The 27,778-nt window shown below is 40.7% G+C and overlaps 1 protein-coding gene across 1 annotated transcript; it reads right to left on the reverse strand.

Annotated features, from left to right (window-relative positions):
* Positions 1 to 7,827: 7,827 nt before the first annotated feature.
* On the reverse strand, positions 7,828 to 23,541 carry dusp3a (dual specificity phosphatase 3a). The gene is made up of 3 exons (XM_031844277.1): positions 23,147 to 23,541; positions 16,013 to 16,245; positions 7,828 to 12,654 (listed from the first exon to the last, which is right to left on the reverse strand). The coding sequence occupies exons 1-3, from the start codon at positions 23,329 to 23,331 to the stop codon at positions 12,422 to 12,424; spliced, it is 651 nt and encodes a 216-aa protein (XP_031700137.1). The 5' UTR covers positions 23,332 to 23,541; the 3' UTR covers positions 7,828 to 12,421.
* Positions 23,542 to 27,778: the final 4,237 nt, after the last annotated feature.

Below are 27,778 nucleotides of genomic sequence, written 5' to 3' on the forward strand. Positions count from 1 at the left end.
CACTTTTATGTGGTTCTCCACGCACGGAAACCATAGATTTAACCCTGGCTGTTATAAATTAGACTCCAGCCATTCCCTTTGTTTGTCTTCGGGGCTTTTTTAAGAGAATCATCAAAATAGAAAGTACGCCCATTGAAACATGCCCTGTGGCCGAGTAGAAGGAACTGCGGGAACCGTCCTGGACCTCAGAGACCACGCTGAGCTGTCCGCTGACCACCCCGAGCCTCTCGGCACACCGCCCACCGCCAGCACGCTGCCTGCCAGCCGGCTGCAGGTGCTATTCTTAGCAGAGAGAGGAATTACCCAACAAATTATTCACTACACAAAACAAAAAAAGAGACTGCTATCTGTCCCTGTGTGCATCCTGCTCTCTGGTGCATACATGCACACGGTAACAGTGGTTCATCAGGATGTTGTTTTAGCATAACCAACTTCCTGTTAAGGTCAGTTTGTGACCAAGCAGCGAATACATTATTGCATATTTAAAACTGCTAAATTTGATTTTCAGAGCATTAATAAAGCAGCAAACAACTATTAGCTATGTAAAGATATAGTAGAGTAATGAAAAAGTATCACCCATCCTCCAGTTCCCCCTCAAGTAAACACTGTGAGCTCGGTCCGCAGTGTTGCCGCTGTTTGCACTGTTTGCACTGTTAGCCAGGAGCCGCCGGCTCAGCCTTTGAGCCGCCGAGAAGCAACAGAAATGCTCCCAAACTGAGAAAAAAACCCAAAAACCTGTGCTGTTAGAAGAGCGGTGCAGTGATTACTCTCAACAGCATGTATGACTTGATATAAAATAGATATATTTTCCCTGATGGTCTGAATGAGTCACTAAATCTAGCGATAAACTCGTCAAGTTGGCAACACTGATCTAAAGCAAAAAAGTGTATTTCCTAAAAATGCTCTTTGACTTTTAACCACTCAGTACTTTAGAATAAACTCTTTAAGTATTACGATCAGTTTTATAGAAACAACTCCATAGAAAAGATCAATGTCGTCATCACACAACCACTGCAACACAACCCTGTCTTTGCAGGAGGAAATAATCAAATTGTCTCTTCTCTTTCTTCAGTTACTCAGCATTCTGCTGACTGAACTCACTCACATCTTCACATACTAACTTCCCTTCAATCTAAACTGTATATTGTCAACCAGCAGTGTCATGAAATGTCTAAATGTAACCCGTGTAGCAGACATGGAAGCAAAGACGGTAATTAACACTGTTGAGCGACCGTCTCTGGTCCCTTTTAGTGGCGTAAGAAAAGCCGTCATATAAATAAATATATCTACAAAGAATGTGTAGACTAAACTTCCTTACCACAAACACAAATCAGACACTCTACATGCACTATTTTACATGTATTGTGTATTGTGAGCTATTTGTACTGTGGTGTATGTATGCGTCCAAAAGAATAGGTCGACATTTTAGGAAATACAATCACCCACTTTCCTACAGACAGATTAAAAGATACCACCTCTCATATCAAGTGCGTCGGAGCTGATGCCTTTATGCTTAGCCTAGCTTAGCATAAAGGCAAAAGTTTGTAGGCGTTTTTTTCTTTTTTAAACTTTGGACAGATCAAGGCTAGCCGTTTCCCCCTGTTTCCAGTCTTAGTGCTAAGCTAAGCTAATGGCTCAAGCTCCACACAACATCGAGCTAAATCCAGTCAGCTTCTCTTTTTTTTTTTACTTTATCCAGCGCTCATCGTCATCATTCATGTATGCTGTAACTCACGCTTGTTATAATACACATTGTAGCTTTACCAGTGTTGCATCAGGTGCCAGGTGATGACTGACTTTGCAAGCTGAAACAAAGAAACAAAATCAGCTAATGTAAATATGAGCAGAGGCTCGCAGTGATATATGTCGGTGGTGAATGAAGAACCTGGTGCTGCATCAGCGGGAAGGCTCCCTGACCGTCAAAAGCCTCCCAGAATTCTTTGCAACGTGTGCTAATTAAGCATGAAAGTACAAACAGGCTCAGCTGGCGAGCTCTCTGAGCACAGAGACGAATATTTCCGAGGAGAATCACTACTTTTTTCTTTTTCTTTTTACAAGACTACTAAATACAAGATAACAAGCATGTGAGAATAATATCTAATCCAATAAAAGCTAATTAAAAGCGGAGGCGTTCAAAGAGGCCGTGCCTCGGCTCGTCACGTGAAGGTGCTGCGGCTTTGCAGTCGGTTCCAAAGGCCACCCACCGCGCAGCTTCCTGAGGACGTGCAGCCGTTGTTTCACGCTCAAACGGTGCTTTTCCTGCACCTTGTCCACAGAGTGTGACTCGAGTCTGGGACAGAGTGCATGCTTTGTAGAAAATAATCACCGTCTAGGTACAGCTGAGAGAATGCGGCATGAAAAGGGTGTTTGCTAATACTGAATGTGATGTAAGAATACATAATACTTTGCAGTTGTGCACATACATTTATTTAAATTCTCAAGTCTGGTTTTTATGATTTCTCATGAACAGGATGTCACTCCACTTCCTCGATGAACTAAAAAGCTGCACAGACTTAACTTCCCTGGATAGACTAAACAAACACTCATAATGACTCAGCTGAGCTTATTAAAAAAGCTAAACGTATTAATGCATGATGCACCGCTTCAGTGTAAATCTTGAGTACTTGTGAGTGAATGTGAGGCAGTTCACTTTGAGCAGGTGATGCTTATTGAGTTGTGCAGCCGATTAAATAAAATGCATCACTCAAACAGCACAACAGCAGCGAGGCAGACACCGTGCACGTGCACGTCTGCTGCGTCGCTTTTAATGAGCAGACATTTAAAAACGCTAATGGTTTAGGGACTGCTTCATTTTGTTATTGGGTCTGTTTTGAAGCTGAAAACTACTGAATGTCACTCTGAGAAATCACAACTTGTTCTCCACGAGGACGTCTTGGTTCACGCATGAATTTAGGATGTTGTTCTTCTCACAGCAACCGAGTGGCTCCCATTACAGTAAGTGTTTCTCCTCATTAAAACCACGTACGTAGAGGAGAAATATACTGATTCCTGTCACAGAATGACTTGTTAGGTGTCCTTTGAGAGGCCTGACATGGCAGCGTTATCCTCTATCTATCCATCAGTGTGTGTGGCTTTGGTGCAGAAACACTGGACCTGCAGGATCACACTGCAGCACAGCAAGTGCAGTGAAAGAGTTGAGGGACGGAGACACAGGCGCTTGGAAGAGGATCTGAGGATCGCCCATTCTCTCCAATATTTCCTAATAATTAGCGCTGCGCCACAGATGTGCGATTCTCCCTCTTCGCTGCCTTTTCAATCATCTTTAAGTCTGATGAACCCAAACATATGGAGGATAAGAGGAGTGACTTTGGAAGTTTGAAAATCAACTCATTGGACTTTATGAAGCCGGCGGGGGAAACGGGATGAATGAGTCAACTGGCAGTAAAGGAAATGTTCAAAGGCGACTGATAACTTTATTTAGTGAGATTACGGGCAAAACAAATATGTGCAACTGATTGAACGTCCTGCTTCTCACCAATGAACCATTTCCCCTGTAAACAAGAATCAAACGTAAGCTTCCGTGACTCCGACATCGAGAATGAACGAGACAACGATTCAGCTGCAAATTCACTTTTATTCAAAATCTAAAATACCAAAATCCATCTTGAATCTAAACCTTCGTCAGAGTAATTAAAGCGTCGCCAGCAAATGTGACTGAGCGCAGGAAGTTTGATTCTGGCTTTTAGTAATAAACATCTCCATGCTGCAAACAAAACAAAGAAAGAGAGGCCGCTGCACATAGCTGGAATACATGGCACTTCATCACACTGAGCCCGGCGCTGTTATTGATGAGATTTCGGAAACAAGCATCCTGGATTCCTTCAAGTTAGCGTCAGAGAGGGACCTATAACCTGCTGCAACACATAATCCCTCCATTTTACTCCAGCTACTTCCTGGCCCTCGCTTCTCCCACGTGGATGCTGAACCTGGTCTATTCCTGCGTCAGATGTAGAGTTATGGATGTAGAGGCTAACCTCTTTTTATCTTAATTTCACTTACAAAACAATTTAACTATCTGCCTTTTCTAACCTTAAACAGGAATAAAATGACTGCTTTCTTGCTTAGAATTCTCAACTTGTATTGATTGTTTGAATTCAGCCGGAGGAGGTCCCTGGTTTACTGGGGCCCCTGAGGGACCACACAGCTGGTCTGCAATAATTGCCTGCGCAAGGAACCGTGGTGAGGCAAAGACCGGTGCAGACGGAGTGGTTTGGTCTGAGCCTCCTCAGTAACCCCGCCGTGTGACCACGAGTCCATCCCAGGTGTGTCGCTCCGGTCGTGTGAAACATAAAATAGCATCAACGCTTTGGGAGATTTGGAAGGATTGCTCCTTTCCCCTCCTCGACTCTCATGCTTTCTCTCTCTGATGCTCTACTTTTGGGGTTTTTGTGCTCACTGCTGTGTTTTATATTAGTTTGAACGGAGGTTTGCCTCCACCTGCTGGTGAAGCTGTGCAGCTGCAACAAACAAACTATGTTTCTCGAATTGTTATCCTTTTATTATTTTACTCCGTTACATTACATATTGATAGGATGGCTGTAGATTATAGGTAATTGGCAGAATGAGGTTGTTGAGTTCGTATATTTTCATGCACTGAATTTAAAGGACAAGTGAAGCGATATTTATCCACCAGTGAAAATAGTTCCAAACAAAAGCACTAACCCTTAATAAAGTCGTGCATAGCCAAACTGATCTACACAAAGAAAAGTCTGCACACATTATCATTCTGTTGGAAAAAACACTCTGGATTGTTTACATTTCTTTAGTCGTGTTATTATCACACTTTTTTAAGACACGTAAAAACTTCTAAATTCCCCAGAGGGGTGTTTACTGACCTATTTTATATCATAGAACAAAACATTAAATTCTCGTGATAAACAGACTTTATTTCAGACATCTAACCAAAAACACAATGACTTTAAGAGGAGGGAAGTATTTTAGGACTCATGGCAGATTTATGCCCACAGTCTACATCCTGTGAGTCAGACTAACTCAAATTTATTTTCAAAGGGTCACGTCTTCAGAAGGATTAAATAGGTTTGGATCCTCTGATTCTACTGTAATAAATGAATTTTGCTGTGTAATTTGACTGTTTTAAATCCTGGTGAATCCAGCCTCAGCCTCAAACCCAGTTCACACCTGCTCCTCGTTCCTTCGTTAAGACTCCTTGTCTGATTCTTGCTCCTGAAAACCAGGAGATTTACCTGAGTGAGAAAACTTTACTTATTTATAGAATAACAATAGTAGTTTGCAGCAGAATTCTATTTTATTTTCATATATTTATTATTTTGTATCATGTTTGATTTAAAAATTGCATAAAAATAACATATGTATGTTTATAAACTACAATGATACAAATAAACTAAATATAAAAGGTTGATATTTACAAAATATAACAATAAACAAACTATTTTGTTTTTATGTCACTTACTGCATCAAAATTAACCAAAACCGTGGCTTTTGAAACCCTAGTGATTAAATAACATGAATGTCTTTGTTAAATAATGAACATTTAGCAGTGAGTTCTATAAACTAAATATATGTACATATACTGGATATCAATCCGCATCCGTTCTTGCAGAACAAACAAATACATCGTGCTTGTCCAAATAAGAAGCCAGTCATGATCAGATGTTAACACCTCAGCCATTTATTTCTTAAACATAAGAAAGAAGGGACTTCTCCAAGGTAAGAAAACTAACATTGCAATTTAAAATCAAGTGCACTTCAACAATGTCTCGTCCTGTGAGGGAGCCGTCCCTTCATACCGCGTGAAGTGAGATACACCAACCGAAAAACAATCTAAAGAATTCGATCTTTACTGTAAGGCTTTGGGTGGGGTGCTGTGTTCATCGAGATGTCGGTGGCGGTGACAAATATATAAGTGGATATACCCAAAAAAACAACAACCAGCCAATCCAACATCACAACAACGTCCTCCGCGACACCTGTACACCAACAGAAATGAGACAAGGTAAGACGTCGACTGTGTAAATGACTCCAGGAGGAGTCGGGCAGTGGGCTCATTTGTGCTAAGAATCCTGCTTCAAGCCGGTTTTCTTTTTTTCACAATGGGAGCAAAAGGAAAGGAGATGGCAGCTCTGCACGTCACCTGGGCCAAACGGTATTTGCATGTAATTTCCGGCGTTTGTCCGATCGCTCTCAGGAGCACCAGATGGATGGAGTTTTATTGTATCGCGGTACAAAAGTTCAGCCAGATGAGTTTCCACGATGTAAGACGTCCGTCACAGAGGGTTTAAAAACGTCTCAGGTTTTTTGTCTACTTCAGCACAGATGGCTGAGATTCGCCACATGGGAAGGGACATTTGACCAAAAGTCAATTTAATGTACTTTTTTTTTACGTGATTAAAACAAAAACAAAAAATGACCTGGCTCCGTCTGAATGATTAGATCCCCCTCTCCACTCTGGTAACAGTTCTCAACAAGCACCGTGAATGAACTACAATTACCGTGTGGTCCAGGTACCATTAAAGGTGACTCATTCAAAAACAACACGGATAATGACGCAATAGAAGCAGGTCACTTTCATGAGTTCCTACTGTACAAAAAATAAATAGCCTTCTTTATTAGCAGAGAGAAAATAAAGAACTTAAAATCAACTTATCCTTGTAACAGGACGAATCTAAAGAGAAATTAAACTTCGAGGAGAAAAGTTTCATCTGCAATTCCAACTCACTAGACCCAACATCAAACAATGCCCTATCTATATATAAGTAGGCCGGTTAAGACGGTAAAATGCAGCAATTCACAATTGCCTTAGTGCGTGTTACATACTCAGTGTATATATATATATATATATATATATATATATATATATATATACTAACGATGTACAGCAATGGCATTTCACATTTGACATTCTCGATAATACGCAAAGTACTGTACCTGGAGTATAACCCACAAAACGATGCTGGTACCTTGTTAAAAAACAAAAACATCTTGACATTACAGGGTTTTACATTAAGGAAAGAAACGGAAAACGTGTGGTTGGATTGTAACTTCGTCAAATTATTAGTAGTTAAAAGAAAGACGTTGATCTGTTGAACAGCAGGTGGCAGTGTTTATCTGTTACTCAATCGACCTTTTTACAGCTGACGTCATCATAAAAATGTGTGCATGTTGGCAACGGAAGTAGCTTTAAATCAAACCATCGGCTGCCAGCTATAAAACCACTGGACTGTTTTTAGCGGCCATTTTAAAAATAGATAAAGTCTAACCTCCCAGTCGATGTCATGGTATGTGACAGACCGTGACCAGAGATAACATGAAAGCATCTAGTGGCTTAGATGTTCATAATGTCTCTCTGGTGTGACATTACAAACTAGGTTTGTCCACCAAATACATGTATGTATCTGGACAGTAAACACTGGGCCACTTGCTGATGTATTCTACTCAATCACTAACAGCACACGGATCTGGAAAGTCGATGCATTTAGGTTGCGTTCACCGTCTTCGGTGGTTAACACCCTTGCATAATATTGCACTCCGCCGTGCTTCCGTTGCCAAACTGCGTGTGCACACTCGCATACGTCATCGTTGTTTAAAGGCTGTAAAAGGTTGTACGCAATTTTAAAAAAAGAGCGTGAAGCCAGAAGTGTAGCCATCACAGACGCTTTCTTTGTTTGTTCGCCCCCAAAAAAAGGACGAATTGTACAATTTTGTCGTGTAAATAGTGTCAGAAAACATCTACCATGGCTAGTCTGGCTCGTGGTTATCAGACTCCATCTTGGGAGCCGAAAAACTGTCAATGATTTGATCGACAAGCAGGTTGGTGTCGGCAGTTGATGCTATAAAGTACATACCCTCATCCTGGACCAATTTCACCCCAATAATTCTCAAATTTCAACTAAATACTGAACTGTGTAGAGCTATTGTTGTTGCTCTGTTTTGTGAATTCAGAAGGAGGGCAGTATTGTAGAGCAGATGTGAATATTTGTATGAGTGAAACCCCCCCCAAAAAAAGCCAATCATAAACATGGAAATGGCTTTTTGTACAACACAGTAGGTCACTTGGCACAAGACAATCTCGGTGTTCAATGTGTTCGTTTGAGTTAACAGAGGTACGCGGTTCTCTCTGCCTTTTGTTATGTAATAACGTCACTGTTGTGTGGTTTGGGGTTCATGACGAGGCGGTGGGACAATTCGGTGAGACACATGCGCTAAACTAGACTTGAAAATGGTCTCGAGTTCCAGCGGCTGCACCTGATTCATCTTGCCGGACACAAAGCGCTTGCAAGATGAGTGAAATCAAGCGTGTTGCTCCGCGGGACTGAAACATTTTCAAGTGCATGAGATGACCGAATGACAGGAGCAAACCTGTGACCCCCCCCCCCCCCCCATGAGAGACATCACAACTGCACTCGTGTTCTCACTCAGCTGATAATAGTCACTTCTCTGACTTTTCCTCCGGGCCAATAATGAATCAGAGGTCACAGCAACATTTGACATTTCAATGCATGTTTTAAGATTGGATTTTATGAGATGTATTTGTTTATATTTCAGTCAGCAGTACTTTTTCTCACTGGCCCTCTGAATCTTCACCATGGTCGTATACACATTCGTTTCTTCCGAGATATTCAAAACTGGAATTATAGTCTAGACAAGAGAAGCAATTATTGGAATTATCGACTGATCTGTCGTCTATTTTCTTGACTAATTGATTACCTGTTAGGTCTACGAAACCTCTGAAAATAGTGATAATAAACATCTTGATTTCCCCGAGCCAAGTGTCCCGACCAAAACTGGTGGGCAGGCTCAGTTTAAGTCTTTATTTTTGTGAATTCTAAAAGCAAAATGAAGACTGGCTGAACACCACAGACCGGTCTTAAACTGAACAGCTCCCCCTAGTGGAGAGACCTCAGCCTGCAGCTAAAGGTGAATATTTGTGATGTTTTGCAGCTCAAAACATGGCATTGAAATGTAAAAGTGTAGCTGGAGAATCAATTCTCATGCAAAGAAACCCAGATATTGATCCTCACAGAAAAACGTCCGTCGAGGAAGAAAGTAAAAGTTTTGCAGCACCAAATGAACGGGCGACGGGACGAGCGTGTCCTCGGACATGGCGACGTGTGCGGCCATACGCAGGACAATCCACCGTATCCATCTTATGCTGCCACCTGCATCTTGCTGTCTGTTATGAATTAAGTTACCATGAAAACTCAAAAACTGTACAAAAAACCACTAGTAAACACGATGATCGCATGCCTCAGTATCCCAGCTGGGAAGAACCCTGCTGTCATAAAGCAAGGTTTGCACAATTGTGATAAGAAACATCACAACATTTTACATGTACATTATATTTGAATATGAATGTATGAATCGACCGTGGAACAGAAAGAATGGAGGAGCTATTCCACGATGTCATATACAAATATAACATGATATATAAGGACTTGAGACGTACTGACGATACCTACACGTTATAGACACATTGCTCATACATTCATATATGTCAACACTTAAATATGTATATACAGTATACATGTATATATTCATATGTATACAGATATATCAAAGGAGGAATAAATAGTGCCATTAATGAGGTGAGACCACCTAGTTTCCACTCTCCTCTCTGGATTCATGCTAACAAGGCTGTTTGTTCACGAGAAATACCGAACGTGAAGCGTAAGGGCAGAGTGGCAGAACTATCGACAATCTTTTCTGAGGGATGCTGACGGTCTTCCAGCTCAACAGCTCCGAATTTCTGTCTCAAACCGCTGCACTCTGATGGGAATCCGTGTCCAAAACTCCCGAGGAGTGACCTGTTGCAGGATGTTTTTTTTAAAACACTCCATTGCCGTCCTTTCTGGCACTAGGTTTAGTGTACAGTATTATGCCAAGTAATGAATACCTTTAAAGATGTGTCAGACTACCGTTGCCTATATGTAACAACTACAGTCTGATATTTAGATGTGAGTACATTCTATATATCTGATGGGGTATTGACATATATTGCAATGCAAGTACATACAAACAAAAACTGTGACTTGGCCCCCTGTGTGCGTAAAGTCAGGCATAATAGACACACGCTGAGGAGTGAGACATGTTGTGTATGGACCTCTGACAGACTGTGTTGATGAAACAGTGGTATTGGATACTGACCGAATGGCTGAGTCAGGGAATTGGCAGTGGGCAACTCTCTGGCGTGATGACTGGAACCTTTCTGTTGAAAGAGCGGCGTGACTTCCTCCCCTGGTGACGCGTCTGACAGTTAAAAACTAAAGGCCTCTAGTTTGAAGGCGGTATACGGGTGAAATCAGCTTTTAACACCCCAAAGCTACTGGACATTTTGGTGTGGTGTTGGTAATGTGGGCGTGTTTATGGATATTTTAAGAAAATATAGCAACGTCGCCACGGAAAAAAAAGCTGGCATTGTACGTTTCTGAAAAACCACGGATACGTTCAATTTCGTGATGTAGTACAACGAGCGACAGTTTTATAACGAGCGAGAACGTCCACTGAGGGCGGTTGGTAGTGGTGGTGGATGTTAAAACAAACAGGACTTTCACCGATATGATTTTTGGTTTAGAAAAGTCGACATTCAAAGTATCCGTTGTTTCAGCAACGTACAATGCTGACATTGATTCTGGCGACCGGGTTGTACGTCCACACTAAGCCGGCTAAATGTCAACATTTTCTTCGTATTTTAGGGTTTTGTTCACACAAATTTCGAGTTTTTCTGACTCGAAAAAAATGAGCTTGAGCCTGACCAGCGAGTTGGTGAGTTTTTTCATTTTGTCGGACATCTCAGTGCAGCAGCGCAGGAAATACTGTTCACCTCAATGGGTAGCATTTAGGAGTCACCATCAAATCTCAACTTTATGCTCATTCAGTTTCTGACAACTAAAACTAATAAAATATGCCAATGAACCGTGGCTTCATTAAAACAGAGTTTTGTCAACCAAAATAGAGGAAAAAGAGATTCAGCAGTGTCCCTGTTGTTTAGGTCTTTTAGTGTGAGCGGAGATCCTCTCAAAACGTGCTTAAACAGCATTTTTATAATCAGCTGGTTTAGCGTGGTGGACGTCCTTTAAGTTAAAAGGCAACAAAGGCCGTCTACACAGGATGCGTTCAAGTACAGTAATGATCGTAGGTCATCTGCGTTTTGGCAGCGTTCAGAGCCTGAAACACAACCACTGTAGGTACACGTATAAAACTATGAACGTAAAAAATACACTTGAGTAGAGCGTGGCCTGTGTAGACAGCTGGGCTGATTTAAAATAGGATTATATTTGATCTGTTAGTTTAATATTAAACACAAACTAAACCAGCAGATTGTGTGAGTGTAATCATCAGGACTAAACCTCTTCTTTGCATCCAGATAACAGAAGTTGTTGAGTAACATGACATTTTGTCACGCAGTCCCGCTTTACAGAAAGTTACAATAACTCTCCTCTTATTATTTCTAATGCAGGAGAAAATCGAGTTTGTCAATAAGCCACTTTAGAGATGAAATACTGTCAATTAGCTCATTTGAAGCTTCTTTTCAAGAGGATATTCAGTTGCCTAAATGTGATCTGTCCTGTGTGTAAGCTGACTGAGCTCAATGACAAACTAAAATAACGTCACATAACATGGCGGCTACGCGAACAACCCCACGCAGCGGCTCGTTATTTTTAATTAGCTCGACCTTTGCTGTCGCTGCTGCCAGCCGAGGGATGTGATGCTACCGCTGTGAAACTAGAGGCCGTATACGGTGGAGGATGCCGACAGAAATGCTCCGCAGTGTGTGCATTGGAGTGTGAATCGTTTGTGCATTAAATATCTGGCCCTAAATGATAGAAGGGATTTATTTTTTAAGGATTGAGAGGGAAAACAAAACTCCGAGGGGCTTTTGTTTTTCACTTTTCATGGAATGTTTGGGATTTTCCTCCATCCATTCACATATTGGCTTGTTTTGCTGCATCGCGTTTGGCCATCCATCTAAACAATTTGAAGAGTTCATTTGGAATCTATAGAGTACTCGCTGACATTCCCGGCAGTGGAAAACTATGCAATGGTTGTGCTATAATCTTTCTATTTAAGGAAATCTTTAAAAATCAGGGTGAGGTTCTCACCATCTGGGGGAATATTGAAGGAATGCTTTAAGGTACGTCTGCACATCTGTGTGGTGTGGAGTCTAGAGAAGACTGTATTTGAGATCGCACTCTTCATAGGAGCAGGAGGAGGACTGACTGAGGTCCCCTTACAGAGCAGCAGTGACAGACGAGAACTGAAGATGAAAAACGGCATGTGTGTGTGCATGACGGATTAATTACCTATTAATTATTATTATTAATTATTAGATAAATGCATGTATGTTTGTGTCACATGGGTGCTGGTTTGGTCAGGGTGGGGTCAGTCTCCGAGAGCAGCTGAAAAGCCTGAGAGAGGCTCGCTCTCATTTGGTCTTTAGTTTGCCCACCTCCCCCCCGTTCAGCTTGCCCTCCTTCGCCAGCTTTTCGTTCAGTTGGCACAGTTGGCGAAGGAAGCCGTCGTTGGGGCCGATTTCTCTCTTGTGCCTCACGGTGGCCACCGCCAGACGGGCATCCATTTTGTGGCGCAGCATGAGGTAAGCGACGACCATGGTGGGGGAGCGGCTGTAGCCTTCTCTGCAGTGTACGTACACTTTCCCTGGAGGATGCAACCAGAGAAGAGAACGATAAGATTAGTGCTACTGGATATGTGGTCTCATCGTAAGACATTTTAGAAGGATATGGCGAGCTTCCCCTCTCTGCTCGGTTAATGTTTGTTTGATTTCACCGTGTCTTTAAAGAACAAGACAGACAAGTTTCAAGGGGGAAAAACACCAGAGAGGATTTGTGCTTCATGGAGGGTGTTTACTCTCAAGTCTCAAAGGAGGAAGAAAAATTAGGGAAGAAACAAATGAACAAAAAAGAATTAAGAGTGGTTGAGAAAACATATGCTGCCGTCAAAGTTGCCTAGCGAAGCATCTTCTGTGCCAGGAGATGCAAGTACGAGACCTGACCCCTAAAGAGTCTGTGAGCGTCTGCACAGAATACATGTTCTCTGTACTACGTTGGTATTTTAACGTCTGTGCGCTCATCTGTTGTGCGTGAAGGACTCCTTGTTTGTGTTTGCCGTCTAAGACGCATCTCCGTCTGACTTTCATTACCGACAAGCCCCAAAAACCCCACGAGGAATCGGACTTGGCAAGCCTCACAGAGCAGTTGATGTGCCGGGCTCCGGTCAGATCTGCAGAGTCTGCACCTTCCTTTGAAACCCAACACCTCTCCTCTGTAGTATAATCTCCGTCCAGAAGAAGAAGTCCTCTGCCAATGAAACAACCTCTTCAATACCTAATCACCCGGCCTGTCACGGATCAGTGTTGATTCTACTGTATCCTCTCTGGCTCACGACTTCACTCGTTTGCTCGCTCCATCGCTCACTCACTAACAGGGCTGTCACTTCTTATTTGAAACAAGAAGACAAATGTGATGTTCAAAGTGTAATCATCTCTACTAATTCAAAAAAGAAAGTCTAGAAGCACAACAGACGGTCTTTAAAAATCACTATCAGCTTCACCTTTGTACGTGATCTAATGACATAAAACTTAGCTCACAATTAAATCGTAGAGGACACGAGCAAGCATGCTGATTGGAAAATCACGACATGGAAGCATCAGAGAAGCAGTGTGCGGAAGTATTTCGCATGCAAACTTCGATTGAAGCTGTTTTTCTGAGCTTCTGCACCGTGAATAAAGGAATTACTCCTTTTAACGTTGACAAAGGCGGCGCAGACCAGATCTACTTCTTCTGGTCTTACCTTTCACAATAAAAGCCCGAGACATACACACTGCGTAACTGTTAACCAGAGGGAACTCAAATTCACAAAAAATGTACCAGAATTAAGTAGTTTAGAATATTTACCTCAACAGAAAGAAAGAAAGAAAGAAAGAAAGAAAGAAATTGAAGAAAACCTTTTCCTCACACGCCTGCATGGTGGATTTATAAAGTGTGAGCTTGTAAACACTCGACACACAGCAACATCGCTGCAGCTCCTCATTAAAATCCTTTGAAAGGACCTTTGACTTTTTCCAGAGCTTGCTGCGAGGGGGGGGGGGGGAGAATGTCAAAGATAATGTTGCCCAATAGCACTGAAGGTCAAACTACAGCAATACGAGGCGCAGCATTATCCTCCTCCTCCTCCATCACAGTCCTTGTTACGGTCGCTCTTCACTCCTGATTTACCACAGCGGCGTTGGTGGTGCACTTCTCCCCCAAAGTGCCTCTGGATTAAGATGCTTTTCTGTGCCAATGCTGACAATAAAACACAATGTTCAGCACCACAATTAAACACATCCCTCACGTGCGGTGACAAATTAAGTAAATTTTGCTGCAGCTTTGGGAGAGCTGGGGAAAGGTCGTTTTTTGGTGGGGGGAGGGTGGAGGCCTCCTGGGATTGATTGATTCCACGTATATTGTTTTCCAATATGCTACACAACACATGTGACATGTTTAAAACACAGTACACCCGACCTCTGATGGCTAGTTTAAGACCAACATCGTTTCATTGTTGTATTCTGCTCCCCAGGGTTATAGCTCCTGTTTAACAGAGCTGTTGTCAAACACAATGAGGCGTATTTGGTGCCACAGGTGAGTTACGCATGGAGCATTTCGACATGATCTGATGAAGGAATGTGGAGCAGGGCTCAGGAGTGTGCAGATTTAGCCTCGGACGCTTTGGGCGTCATGATTATCTCGTCCTGTGTTCGCTTCACGATCGTATTTAGGGTGAAGCATTAAAAGACGCCTTGAATCTTGTATCCTTTGTTAGAAGAGCAGCAAGAGGAGCTTTTTTTTGGTCTCAACTTGTGGAGAGAAATTACTTTCAAGTGGGAGACACAGTGTTCCTCTTTGATCTCCTTTTGTTGAGGCACAAACTCTGTTACCACATGCGTAATGTTTGTCAAAAATACTCTTCAGATTTAAATTTTCCTCAGCATGTAACAATGTCACAAAACAAGTTACTTTTTAATGGCAGTAACGTTGCAATGTAACAAGTTGCTTTTAAAAGTAACGTTTTTTGCATTTTGCACGTACTGATAAGTGATTTTATCATCATTAGTCTACTTTCCAACAGTGGAGTTAACCAGTGATACTGTCAGAGTGAAGATTCACAAAACATTCTGCTTCATTAGAACATTTCCTTTTTAATAATTTCGGTCCCCTGTTAGCTTTGTTTTTCATCTCCGCTAACTCTTAAAAAGAATATATGTCTCTTGAGCCGCTAACTTTAAATGCTCCGCTATGTTCACCCACTAGTCGCTAACTTAAACCAGCTGCTTCCAATTTAAATTAGTGCAGATATGGACAGGAAAACGAAAAACAGGCGATAGATCGTGTGTCACGTTTGACGTCACGAACGCATTGGAAAACAGCGTCGGTAAAAAGTTAAAATGTTACGGTGGTTACATCTTATTTTATCTGTTACTTATTCGGTCTCTCTTTCAAACTCTCAACCCAGAGTTGGTAATTGTTGGAACAGTGGATGGAAAGTTTTATTTGGTTTTGGTTAGTTAAAATTAAAATGGAGTCTTGAGTCATTGAGGAGAGAATATTAGTTGAATATGTAGTTTGTTAATAAATTATAGTAATTGTCCAAAACCCTGTTGATTTTATTTAACATATATTCAGAGTCAAATTGGTTTTTGTCTGCCGGTTGGTGCTGAAAAAGTGTTTTTAACAGCTTTTTTACAGCTGAAATCGATGTTAAGAGAGCGGTGAGAGTGAACCAAAACAAAAAATAGCTGAAAGACGCTAAAATGCTCCGTGGGGTTGAATTCTCCTTGGGGTCATTATTATGAGTGACAACTTTCGCACACAAGTAGTGATCCGTTTTCAATATAAAAATATTGATTGTATCCATTTTTAGCATTTAGCCCAATTAACTGGCGAATCAGGCTCCCCTAAACAAGAAAAGGGCAAAACCAAATAAGAGTGCAAATCTCCACAGCTCAAAGTGAACCCACCTTTGCCGTTATTGTGTGCCAGCGCCTTGTCAATAAAATCAGCCCCCTCCTCAAAGAAGGCACTGAGGATGAACCGCTCCGTGTCGTTGGCCTGGATGCCGTGGTACGTGATGCCCGTGCCGGTGTAGAACTCCACACTGGTGTTGACGTGCATGAAGGAGGTGCCCTCCGCCACGTTGAGGACGTGCGTCACTCCCAGTTTCTGCAGACGCATTGCATTCTGAGCTACGAACCTGGGAATTCAGGATCAGAGTGGAAAAAATACATTAATTTAATCACTTTAAGCAGGTTGCTGATGTCTGTGACAAGCCTGCTGCACTGACACAAAGTACCGGTAAAAACTTATAGAGTGCCTCTTGATTTTGATTTAAAACTTTTTTTTGTGTTATCTCACAACACAAAATGATGAGTGTACAGCAGCAGAACAAGACATCTAAGACAAATAACACAACTAATAATAACACCCGACAGATACAGCAAAGGAGCGTGTCAGCACAATTCATGTCAAAGTGATATTTTGACAATGTGGGCCGTATCTTTCACGACCACTCTGCATGCGTTATAGTGAACACAGTGCTGGCAGCGTCACAGCTTGATATACGGCCAAATACCGTATATCTGCTGCTGGGAGCCGTAAAAGTTCTGCATGTTGCTGCTTTAAAACAGAACTCGAAAGTGTCTCTGCGTTATCCAAAACTTAGGAGTACAACTAATTAATTTGTAAGTGATTTAGTTCATGATTTAATCTAGAAAATGTGATAAAAAGTGATTGTCCTTTACAAGCCCCCACAGCCAAAGGTGACGTCTTAATGGGCCACACAGGTGTTTTCATTTATTCAGGTTGATTAGACCTCTGCAGAGCTAATTACTCTGATTGTGTTCACCTGCTCTTTTCCCCTCGAAAAAGCTCTATAAAAGGGACACATGGGTCAGGTCTCTTGCAAATGTAAATGCAGGAGAACATTTAAATGTTTGACAAAACAAAAGTCCAAAACCCAGAAGATATAGAGACATTTAAAAAGCTACAATTACGAGAATAGATGCACACACTGAACAATGGCTACGCAGGAGAAAGAGAAAGAAAGTGATAGAGTGATTACAAAGGAGAGGAAAAAATATGACAACCATTTTCAAGCAGGACTTGAGATAGAAATAAATAGTTAAAGAGCTTCACTAAACATCCATGAAACAATAAATCTGCTCCCCTCCTGCTCTGCTGAACTTTGTAAGGAGCAATACTGCATATTGGGCCTATACAGCGCAAACAAACCATAACAAAGCAATTCAGGGTTGGACACCCGTGTCCACTGTTACGATCCAACCTGGCCGGAGGCACTGCCCATTGATTCTGAATAAAATGGCTCTTTTGTATATGTTGTATTAGAGGTTTAAAGAACATTTAGTGGCACTAATTAGCTGTGCTGAATTTACGTTTAAACAGCAAATAAAGCTCCACCATACTGTTGCTCTACAGCTAACAGAGAACAGAAGAAACGTGAGTTTACGGTACGAGCCGTTGACGCTTGTGTCTTCTTTTCTCCAGTGTCTCTTTCACTGTTTCAGAGAGATGAGTTCTTGCATAAAAGATGCACAATAACCTGTTTAAGTTTTGATACAAGCAAAAAAGTGTTCTATACCATTTTTTTCCTTTCTGAAAGACTTCTGAACTTATGTACCAGTCAATCCAATAGCAGTAGGTTTCTTTATACTGATGTGAAAACATCTCTTTCAAGCAACTGCTTGAATCCATCATAATACAACACAATGCAACATCCGTTAACGTTAGCTGTTGGTTCCGTTATTTAGCCAAGCAGGACTGTGCTTCTAACAGCTAATGTAAACTAGCTCTCCTCCTGCTGATTTTAACATTTGCCATTCGACAAACGAGAGCGTTTAACCCATGGACTGTACATAAGAAATGAAGCCTCGGGTTCTGCTTTTTGTCCGTCGCCATCTTGTTTTTTTGCAACCAGAAGTAACACTAGAGGATGGAGCTAGGTACAACCTGAATGAGACATTTCTTGGTGGCCAAAATGTTACAATTAACTTTCATGAAGTGAAAACACACCGTGAAAGGGGTTAAAGTTGTAGACAAAAACACGGACAAGACCGGACAACAAGGTAGCGACCTGTCAATCACAAGGTAGTCAGTTTCTCATAGACTTCTATACAATTAGACTTATTTTTCCGATCCAACCGTATTAGAGGCATTTCTGATACTGGTATCGGAACAACTCCAAAAGCTAAAACTTGCTTTTCTTTTATCCAGACTAAAGAACGATACATCTTCTTGTAACATGCTCACCCTGTCAGCGCTGTGTGCCTTTTATTGCTGTGACTACTTACAGTCAATATGAGGCTGGTGGGGTGAGGCTAGGTGACCCTGGACAGCTCCCTAGAGGCGGTGGCTTCAAAGCCTCCTCTGCAAGAACTAATGAAAAAAAAATCCTCTGCCACCATTTTGCTTTACGGTTATTGGAGGAGGGATGAAGCAGCCCATCTGTTTGTGTGTCAGCTGCAGGGCAGAGACTCTTAATTCATATTATTCCGCTCTTTTATTCAGAATATGTCTGTTTACGTTTAGACCTTTGTGCGTCCACGATGAAGTAAACGCTTACGTTTGAAGCTAAAGCACTTACAATGCAACATGTGCATCTGTAAGTGTGGAAGGAGAAGTGACTGAAGCAGCACTGTTCATACTTACTGTACTTGTACAATGCAGAGGCACACTCTGGTTCACAGCCAGTGGCTTTGTTTCCTATTTACCTGCCCTGTCCCAGCCTCCTCCACCCTGGGATCTGCAGTCCCACAACATCCATTATTAAAGACCGGCTTCACAAAGAGCCAAAGTGTTCCTCAAAGCAAACAAACCACACCTTAAGTGTGTCCCTGAGCTGCTCACGGTGGTTTCATTGTGCTGACTACGACAGATCTGAAAACAGTGTAAGGGGTTTGAGTTCTGGAAAACACACTCTTAATCCATTTAAGGGGTTTGGGAACATTTTACCGACTAGTTCAGGAAACATGCTCACAGATCAGCATTTTTAGAACTTTAAATTGTATTGTTGGAGTTTTATTGTTTCCCAGATTTCTGTTTTCTATCCATCTCTTCGGGATGATTTATTGCTTAGTTCCTATTCTCTTTAAGGAGAATATATGCAGTGGGTGATATGGATAAAATCCAAACATGTCATTTTAGATTGCAATACAAAATCCTGACAAATAAAGATGCTTCCATAAAGGACAACTGAAAGGTTTGAGAATGACGCTGATTGAGATTTTGTTATTGATATATTATATTCAGACCTAAAACAGCCCTGCATTGAAACAACAGGTACTTGTTTCATGTTACGCTAACGTTAGGCAGCTGAGAACTGCTCAGATTCTTCCCAAAATCCTAGACATCATTGTCAAAAGTAATGTTACATAGACATTGAAGTTAATTTACTCTGTGCGACGCAGCTCCTAGACATTGTATTAGCCCAGTAACATTGTTAGCTGACGCTAGCTAACTATGAGATTAAATTCTGATGATCTTTTATAAACTGAACTATAATGTATATCCATGAGTGCCAGGGGAACAATCCTACATTAAATTGTGTCCTGGTTGTTGCTTTAAAGTATAGATCGTAGCCTAAAATAGGTCATGGGCCCAAGTCCCTACGGGGATCCCATGGTAGGAGACGTTAATGAATATTTTCAAATACAAAGCAATTTTTTTTCTGTCAACTGTGATCGAATAAGCCACATGCTTGTATATACATTATATATAAATGTGTTAATCGGTGCGTTTGTTTTGATGTTGGCCAGCTACACTTATTAAATTGTAACAGGACCAATATACAGGATGCATCAGCAGAAAGGCTTCGTGGGTCCCAGTGGTGGAAATAGTCGACAAGGTTCAGGCTTTCATCAACAATCAATACCACCTCGCCCTGCGTGAGCCATTTTCAATATCACATTACATTACGCTGCCCTTTTCGACTTGTTTGGACTGCCTGTGATGCACTTTAATGATAAAATACTTTACTAATTACCTCCACCATACTGTACAAGAGAAAGTAAAGACAAATGATTACAAAATAACTCAATTTCTTCATCAGAAATCAAAATCTCTTCTTCAAAAGGAACCGTAAAGCTCAGATCAGCTTCAGCTCAGCACACGACTGCCAGCACTTTGTTTGGAGACTTGGCTCGGGACAGATTGGCATATTCAGATTGATTTTGTTGTAGTGCCGAGGTACAGTAATGTGCTTGTATTCCTCTCTTGGCAGTGACGGGAGCCAGATGATGGGCCTGCACACAGAGACACTACGTTCCTCAGGGGCATCCCTGAATCCGTTGTCTACCGTGAATCCATAAAAGAGATTGAAAGCTGCTCCGTAAAAGCTTTTATTACCGAACAGCAAATTGTATTTGAAAATTATGTTTCCTGTAACTTCTTTATCTCAAATGGCTTTTCCGACAAATTTGACACTTGAAACCTGAAATGATTTCTGATATTCGAGATTTTAGTTTTAGGTTGCAGAAGATGCTAATGTACTATATAATGGGGTGTCTTTTACCAAATATTGCCTAAAAGTGCAAAGACATGACGTGCATGCATGTTTAATACCTGTGCCAATAAGATATCTGAGTTATGGGTACAAAGACCACAAGTGACTTTTTTTTTCAGTACCTTCATTTTTCATGGTCAATTTTGAGATTTTGGGCTACTTTGCTTCCATTGTATATCTTCTTTTTAACTAGTGGAGTGGAGGGAAAACATCCAAAACACACATCTGGATTTTTATTTTACTACTTTGTCTATTTGTGTCTGTAGATTGCTCCTAAATTTAGCATTAGATAATGTCTCAGTTGCATATCGAAACATAATATTTCTTCATGTAATAAAATAATCCTCAGTTGCAGAAGTAGTCTGATTTCTTTATATTTTAAATATCAATGTCAGTACCAAGTGTCTTTAACTTGCATTCTCTCTAGTGTCCATCAGGGGGCGACTCCTCTGGTTGTATAGAAGTCTATGAGAAAATGACTCTACTTCTCTCTTGATTTATTACCTCAGTAAACATTGTAAACATGAGTTTATGGTCTCAATCTCTAGTTTCAAGTCTTCTTCAATACAGCATGATGTTCATTTAGTACATTATGGTCCATTTAGAGTCACACAAACCATAAAGCAGGGGATGCTTTCTTTTACACTTCTTACATACAGTCCATGATTAGAACACATAGGTTGCACCTGACGTGATCTGAATATCTGCTTCTACTTACAGTGTACTGACCGTAAGAACCAAAGGAATGTTGTGTACTTATACTTGCACATAATACACCTCACATGAAGTACCAGAAACTGGTTTTACTGGAACACCGAGCTGTAAATCCCTGAAGAGTTGGCATGTTCATTACAAAGCCGATAGCATGCAGTCAGCCAACAACTGTAGATTTATAGTCCGCCCTCTGCCATGTTTAATATACATATACAGTATATGCATGTGTTTGTATGCATGAGTTTGTGTGCTCAGCTCCTTTCACTGCTTGATACATGTGACGGCGCTGGAATTAAATTACACAGCAGCTATTTAGATGTCTAATAATGAGATTAGATACTATTTTTTGTTTTTGTCTTATGTCAGTAAACTGAATATTGTTGGGTTTTGGGATGTTTAAAGGGCATCACTTTGGGCTTTAGGACATTCAATTATTATTTTTCACTATTTTCTGACATTTTAATGATGATAAAGAGTCATTGGTTTATCAAAAATAAATCAACAATAATGAAAATAATTATTTGCCACAGAAAATCTTCCAAATTTAGGATATTCTTATCTAAAATGTAAAAAAATGAATCACCAGATTGTACATCACTATCGGATGCAGAGCTGCAATAATTAGTTGATTAGTCGATTAGCAGAAATCGGACAAAACAAGACATTTAATTACGCCATTTTCTCGCCATTTTTCATTTCCTAATGTTTGTAGACCAAATATCAATACAACGTGACAGATAACTAAGCTTGAATTTAAGGAAGTAGCAACAATTCATTGATTATACAAAAAACAATAACTACAAATGACTTTAAAGTATCAATTAATCTGCAGATTATTTTCTTGATTAGTTATTTGGTCTACAAAAACGTCACAAGAGCAGAGGCTGATATCTATGTCTGGTTTGTTTTTGTCCGGCCATGAGTCAAAACCCCAAAAACATGCAGTTTTATTATCACATAAGACGAGAAAATAAGCAGAAAGGACTCCCAACTGAGAAGCTAAAGAATGTACTATGACATTTTAACAATAACTAAAAATGATTTAAAAAACTGCAGAGTAGTTTCCTGTTAATAATAGACTTATTGATTCATCAACAATTCTCTAGAATAAAGCAGAATGTCTGATGCTTGCATTAAGATATTATAGTCAGGTTACATCAGGTTTGTTATCTTGACACAAGTTATTGTTTTATTTCTCTAAAAACTTGATTTATGATGTTATTTATGTCATACAGGTGTCTGACACTTCACTCACGACTACAACATTCACGTGCGTTGTTCTGCAGGAACCCACGAGACCGCCTGTGGGTTTTCTTTCTTGAGCAGTTTATGAATGAAAATAAAAGAAACCCGCTTATATATTTGTTGATGTGGTGATTGTTGTTGCAGCCCAGCTGGAGGGGATGGGGAGCGGCTCGATGGGGACGTGATTACAGGCAGAGCCCACTAGTGATGGATTCATTGAGTAAGAAACGGGGAGTCTGTGTCCGTCCGTGCAAACAGGATAATGCATTTCAAAATATGACAATCAGACCATTATTATACGTTACATTGTTACATTGTTACACAGTGTACCTGTCTGCCGCTGCTGATATTTGGAGGATAACACAATTTGTTGACAACAGGCGGTCGCTTCCCTCCATGATGATGATAATGATGATGATGATGATGATGATAGTGGAGACACCAAACAAATAAATAAAAAATAACAAGCCCGCCCTGATGTGTGCGTGCTTTAAACCGGGCATGCGACATTGTTGTCATTGTCGAGTCTGGTGTGTCGGTGGATGGGGCGCGAGCATCTTTAAAAACCTGCCTTACCTGTCCGCGCTAATAAGTCACGGTGAAAGGGTGAATGACTCACGCGTTACCGATGTATATCCGGGGGAAGACCTCGTTGAAGTGTTGCGTCGGTAGGCTGTAGAAGCCGCTGCCGTTAGACAGGAGCTCGTTGAGTTGTTGGACGGTAACCTCGGTACAAGCAGCCGTTACCGGAGGTTGATGCTGCTGCTGCTGCTGCTGTTTTGTAGGACTCGGGTGTTTCTTCATGACTCTTCTTCTTCTTCTTTTGTTCTTCCCTAAACTAATGTTGGATAACAACCAGCTCCAGACGCGTGAGCCTCGTCCGGTTGTTCAGCTGCATTTTTTATTTTTTTTTACCTTTGCACGTGAGGTCGTGCGCGCGCTGTCTTCTTGTCTGGGCTGCCTTACAAGGTGTCTGGTGGTGAGGCGGGAGCGTTTTCTTTTGTTTTTTTTACTGCTTCTCCACCATCAACGTCAAGTATGAGGGGGTTTCAACGTGTACTTCCGGTCAAAACATTTCAGAGTAAAAATCGACAGATCAGTTAAATCAATACATTTTGATCCGAGTGCTCTAAAGAGAGAATTGATGCATTAATTAAAGTGTGAGAATAAATAATGTTGCATACCATTTGTGGTAAGTGGTGGAATAAGTAGCCTACATTTACTCAAGTAGGCCTGAGCTCAATTTCCATTTTATGCAACTTAATTGGCTATTTATATCCACTACATCCCTCTAAATATTGTATATTTGTAGCTATAGTTAACACACACACACATATATATATATATATATATATATATATATATATATATATATACGTGTGTGTGTGTATACAGTATGAGGAAAATATAAAAAGGCCTAATATGAAACCTTGTGGTACTCCACCGGAGATGGCTGCAGAGGAAGAGGACAGATTATTGATTCAGATTGAAGCTGCTCTGTTGGAGGTATCAAATTATTTTACTCTCCTCCACAGAGCCCTGACATTAACCCCAAACAACACCTTTGAGATGAACTAAATGCATCTAAGTTCATGTAGCTAAATCCAGGTTCAACATGTTATGGAAAGCCTGAAACCAGAAGAGTAGACACTGTTAGAGCTGCAGATTAAAGCTCATTCATATTTATGTAATGCTCGGGAGTCCACATATTTTTTTAAAAAAAGACAGTAGCAGGCATTGCAGTGCTTTTATTCTGAAGATGAAACCATGCAACTTCCGGTGTTACTCTGTCTGTTTGCTGCTCACTTGATGCAGCCGTCTCTCCACCACTATCTCCAGCAGACACACCCCACCGGCAGTCAGACACTCGGGGGACGAGAGCAGGACCCGAGGAGGGCAGTAGCGACAAGAGGATCGCATGCTGCCTTCACGTGCTGCTCGTAACATCCTAAAATGTGGCCCACACCGCGCGTTTTGTCTGGGTTTCATAACACAATGTATAGCCCATCATGAGTAGGCCTACCCACGAGTCCCTGCTTTACAGACCAGTGGATAATGTGTGAAGATATGATTTAGGTTTTATAAATATGTATTTCTATGTGCATCAACAACAAGTGGTCACACAAGTTTTTGCCGAAACAAATGTTGCACTTTAAACACTATTTAAACAAATTTAAAATTATGAATCAGCTGATTTATTTAATTGTTTTTTAGGTCATTTGTGCAGGGCAGATCCTCCTGCTTCCTCGCTCCTTTCTCATCACAAGTTTATACAAAGACATGCAATGGAGTATGTTAATAGACATCTACGTGTTGTCTATAGTGTACTGGCTTTCAGTACTTCATGATATCAAACCATTTAATGTAACTACAAATATTTACTGCACGTACAAGAACAATGTTGAGGTACTGTACTTGTACATTACTTAAGTATTACCATTGTATGGTACTTTATAGTTCTACTCTACTTCATTTCAGAGGTAAATATTGTACTTTTTTACAAAAAAAAAGATAGTACACCTGCATTATCGTTTATTGTTTGTTTTATGCTGTAGTAAATGGTTCTCTCGCTCTTTCTCCTCGTGATGAACACATTTCACACGCCAACAGATGCATTAACTCTTCCAACCTCTAGATGTCAGCACCAGCCTTTAGTCGGTTATTTATTCGGCCTCATGGTGGTGATGTTACTGCACTGTGGGATGGAAATACTATTTTTTATCTCTTAATGCACACATCCTGTCATATTAATGCAAATCTGAAAACAGCATAAATGTCTGTGACACAGTATTAGACACATTTGAGGATGTTTGAATGTGGTCTCACTGCTGTGAATGTTTGTTACTAAAACATAGCTCTCAACCAACCCACAGAGTGCTAAATGTAATAAATGCTACCACAAGATGGAGACACATTTCTATCAAACTAACACACTGATACCACAATCAAACATTTTAAACTGCAATTCTAGGAGGCCCAGTGAGGGTCTACCTTACCAAACAATAGTTATAACAATGCACACAGGGGACAAATAGGTAAGAACTGAATAATGACCACACTGAGGTGTATTGAACTTGTCATACAACAGAGGTGGGGGTTTAAATCCCCACTTAGGGAGTGGAAGCTGTTCATAAAGTAAGTTAATGACCCGAAACAATTGAGGTGCATTCAGTCACGTTCAGCCAGTGACCCGCAAATATTGATCTCATCCAGTAAATGAGATACTTGAGACTGAATGTTTGCTGATTTAAGGGTTTTCGTTTCTATACTTCATATCTCATCTCTCTATTACATTCGTATATTTCCACACAAACTTATAGTTTTTGGAGAATATTTGTCAACTTTTTGTCAAGTGAATGCATTAGATCGCTGCATTAGAGCTCAGTTTGCAGAGATGCATGTAAACAATGGAGGAAAACTGTCCACAGAAGTCTTTTAAAGTAATTTGAAGTGGATAAAAAAGACAAATAAATGACATTTTATGAAAAATATTTTGTTTGGTGGTTTGCTTCATTGATCCTGGCCTGGGTCAGATGAGCACGTGAATTTGGTTCAACTGGGTGCTCTTGACCTCACTTCACTTCGAGCCCCACGCCAGTCATCAGTTTTTTGTGTTTCCATGGCGATCCAAGGAGATGCAGTGCAGTGCCATGGCAACAACAGATCTTGTAGAACAAAAATTTGAGTTCCCGGTAGCGCACACCCCTGTGTGTGTTTGTGTGTGTGTGCATTTAAAATGTTTGATGGTAGACATGGAACATGACACTGATTCATTTCTGCACAAAAGATGCTTTAAACTCGAGTAGTGAGCCAAAGTAAAGTGTTACATTAATTGTGAGGGGAACAGAAAAACAAAAGCGCGCGTGTTTATCTGTTAGCTGTTAATGCTTATTAGCATGTCCGGCTAAGTAGCTTCATACATACTTAACCCTGCTTTACTTCCAATAAGCACATTATTCACTAGGTCTACGTTATCTTGTGGGGTAGTTTTCTTCTTTTGTTAAAGCCCACCCATCACATTTTATTAAGAGTGTGTAACTCAAATGCTTTCAGAGTTTAGGCTAACGTGAGCAGTCCTGCTCTTTACTAGATTTAGGGAAGTTTACCCTCCACTAGCCAACATGACCTATGATAGACAGCATTACGTTTGCCAAACTCATCTTTTAGTCCTCAACCTAAAACGTGTTTTTTTTTCTTGTAAAGTTTTTAATGAAAACCTATACAAACATTTTCCTTACAATACTTATAATTAAGCTAGCTCTACTCTGCAATACAAGAATAATATGTTATTATTATTATGTGTTCTATGGATCATTAGCTTCAGTCTTTTAGCACAATTTAATTTATGTTGCCATCGAGTGCATATCTAAGACAGTTTTTAACAAGATTTTAAATTGAATTAGCCGGAAACAGAAGAAACAGTTTAAATCAACTCATGGTGCTAACGTTAGCTTAATCAACCTAGCGAGCTACAGCCGACAAAATTAAATGTCGCTGGCTAAAAATGAGAAGCTGCTTTTGTCCAATCAAAAGCTACAAACTAAATGTTTAGATTGATAAAATCACCACCAGTCATCACTTTAAACTGCGTATGAACGGTGCGGAAGGTGGAGTGAGTCAAGTTAATATTATGTTGTAATCTGTGTAGCTTTACTGTAGCCACCTTTTACCTCATGCATTGCGTTTAGTAAACGTATGTAAATGCAGTTTTAAAATGTCTTATTTTTTAGCACCTGAGGTTTTGCAACTACCTAATCAGTTCTTTTTTATTGCATTTTTTTAAACAATGGCCAGCAGCAGGCTTTGCAGCGATAATGTAACATAAAAATGCAGAATAGATAAATTATGTGGAGGGGGGGCGGCACCACGAGCCCCATCTGGCTGAGAGAAGTCAAAGCTTAACATTGATTTAGGAGCATTTTTATTGACAGTTTCCCTTCATTCTGCATCATGAGGCTGCACGGCCAGTTAATTGGACGACCACCACCTGGGTCCTTCTGCAAATCAGGTATCAGTGACAGGCAGCGGAGTTACACTGCTCGCTCAAATCGGATTTGAAGTGACCCTGCTCTGACTAATATCTGATATTAGCTTTGTTATCTTAATATGAAACAACCTGCACGGAGTGGCCTATTAGAGCAACAACAGCGAGTCCCACCTGTAAATCTGCAGATTTACAAAACAGATCGCTGTATTTTTATTTAAAAAAATTCACCAGGACAGTAGAGATATTAGGCCCTACCAGTTGCAT

Source organism: Anarrhichthys ocellatus, unplaced genomic scaffold (assembly GCF_004355925.1).
Source record: "Anarrhichthys ocellatus isolate YVR2014 unplaced genomic scaffold, GSC_Weel_1.0 scaffold4, whole genome shotgun sequence".
In the NCBI taxonomy this organism is placed as follows: domain Eukaryota; kingdom Metazoa; phylum Chordata; class Actinopteri; order Perciformes; family Anarhichadidae; genus Anarrhichthys; species Anarrhichthys ocellatus.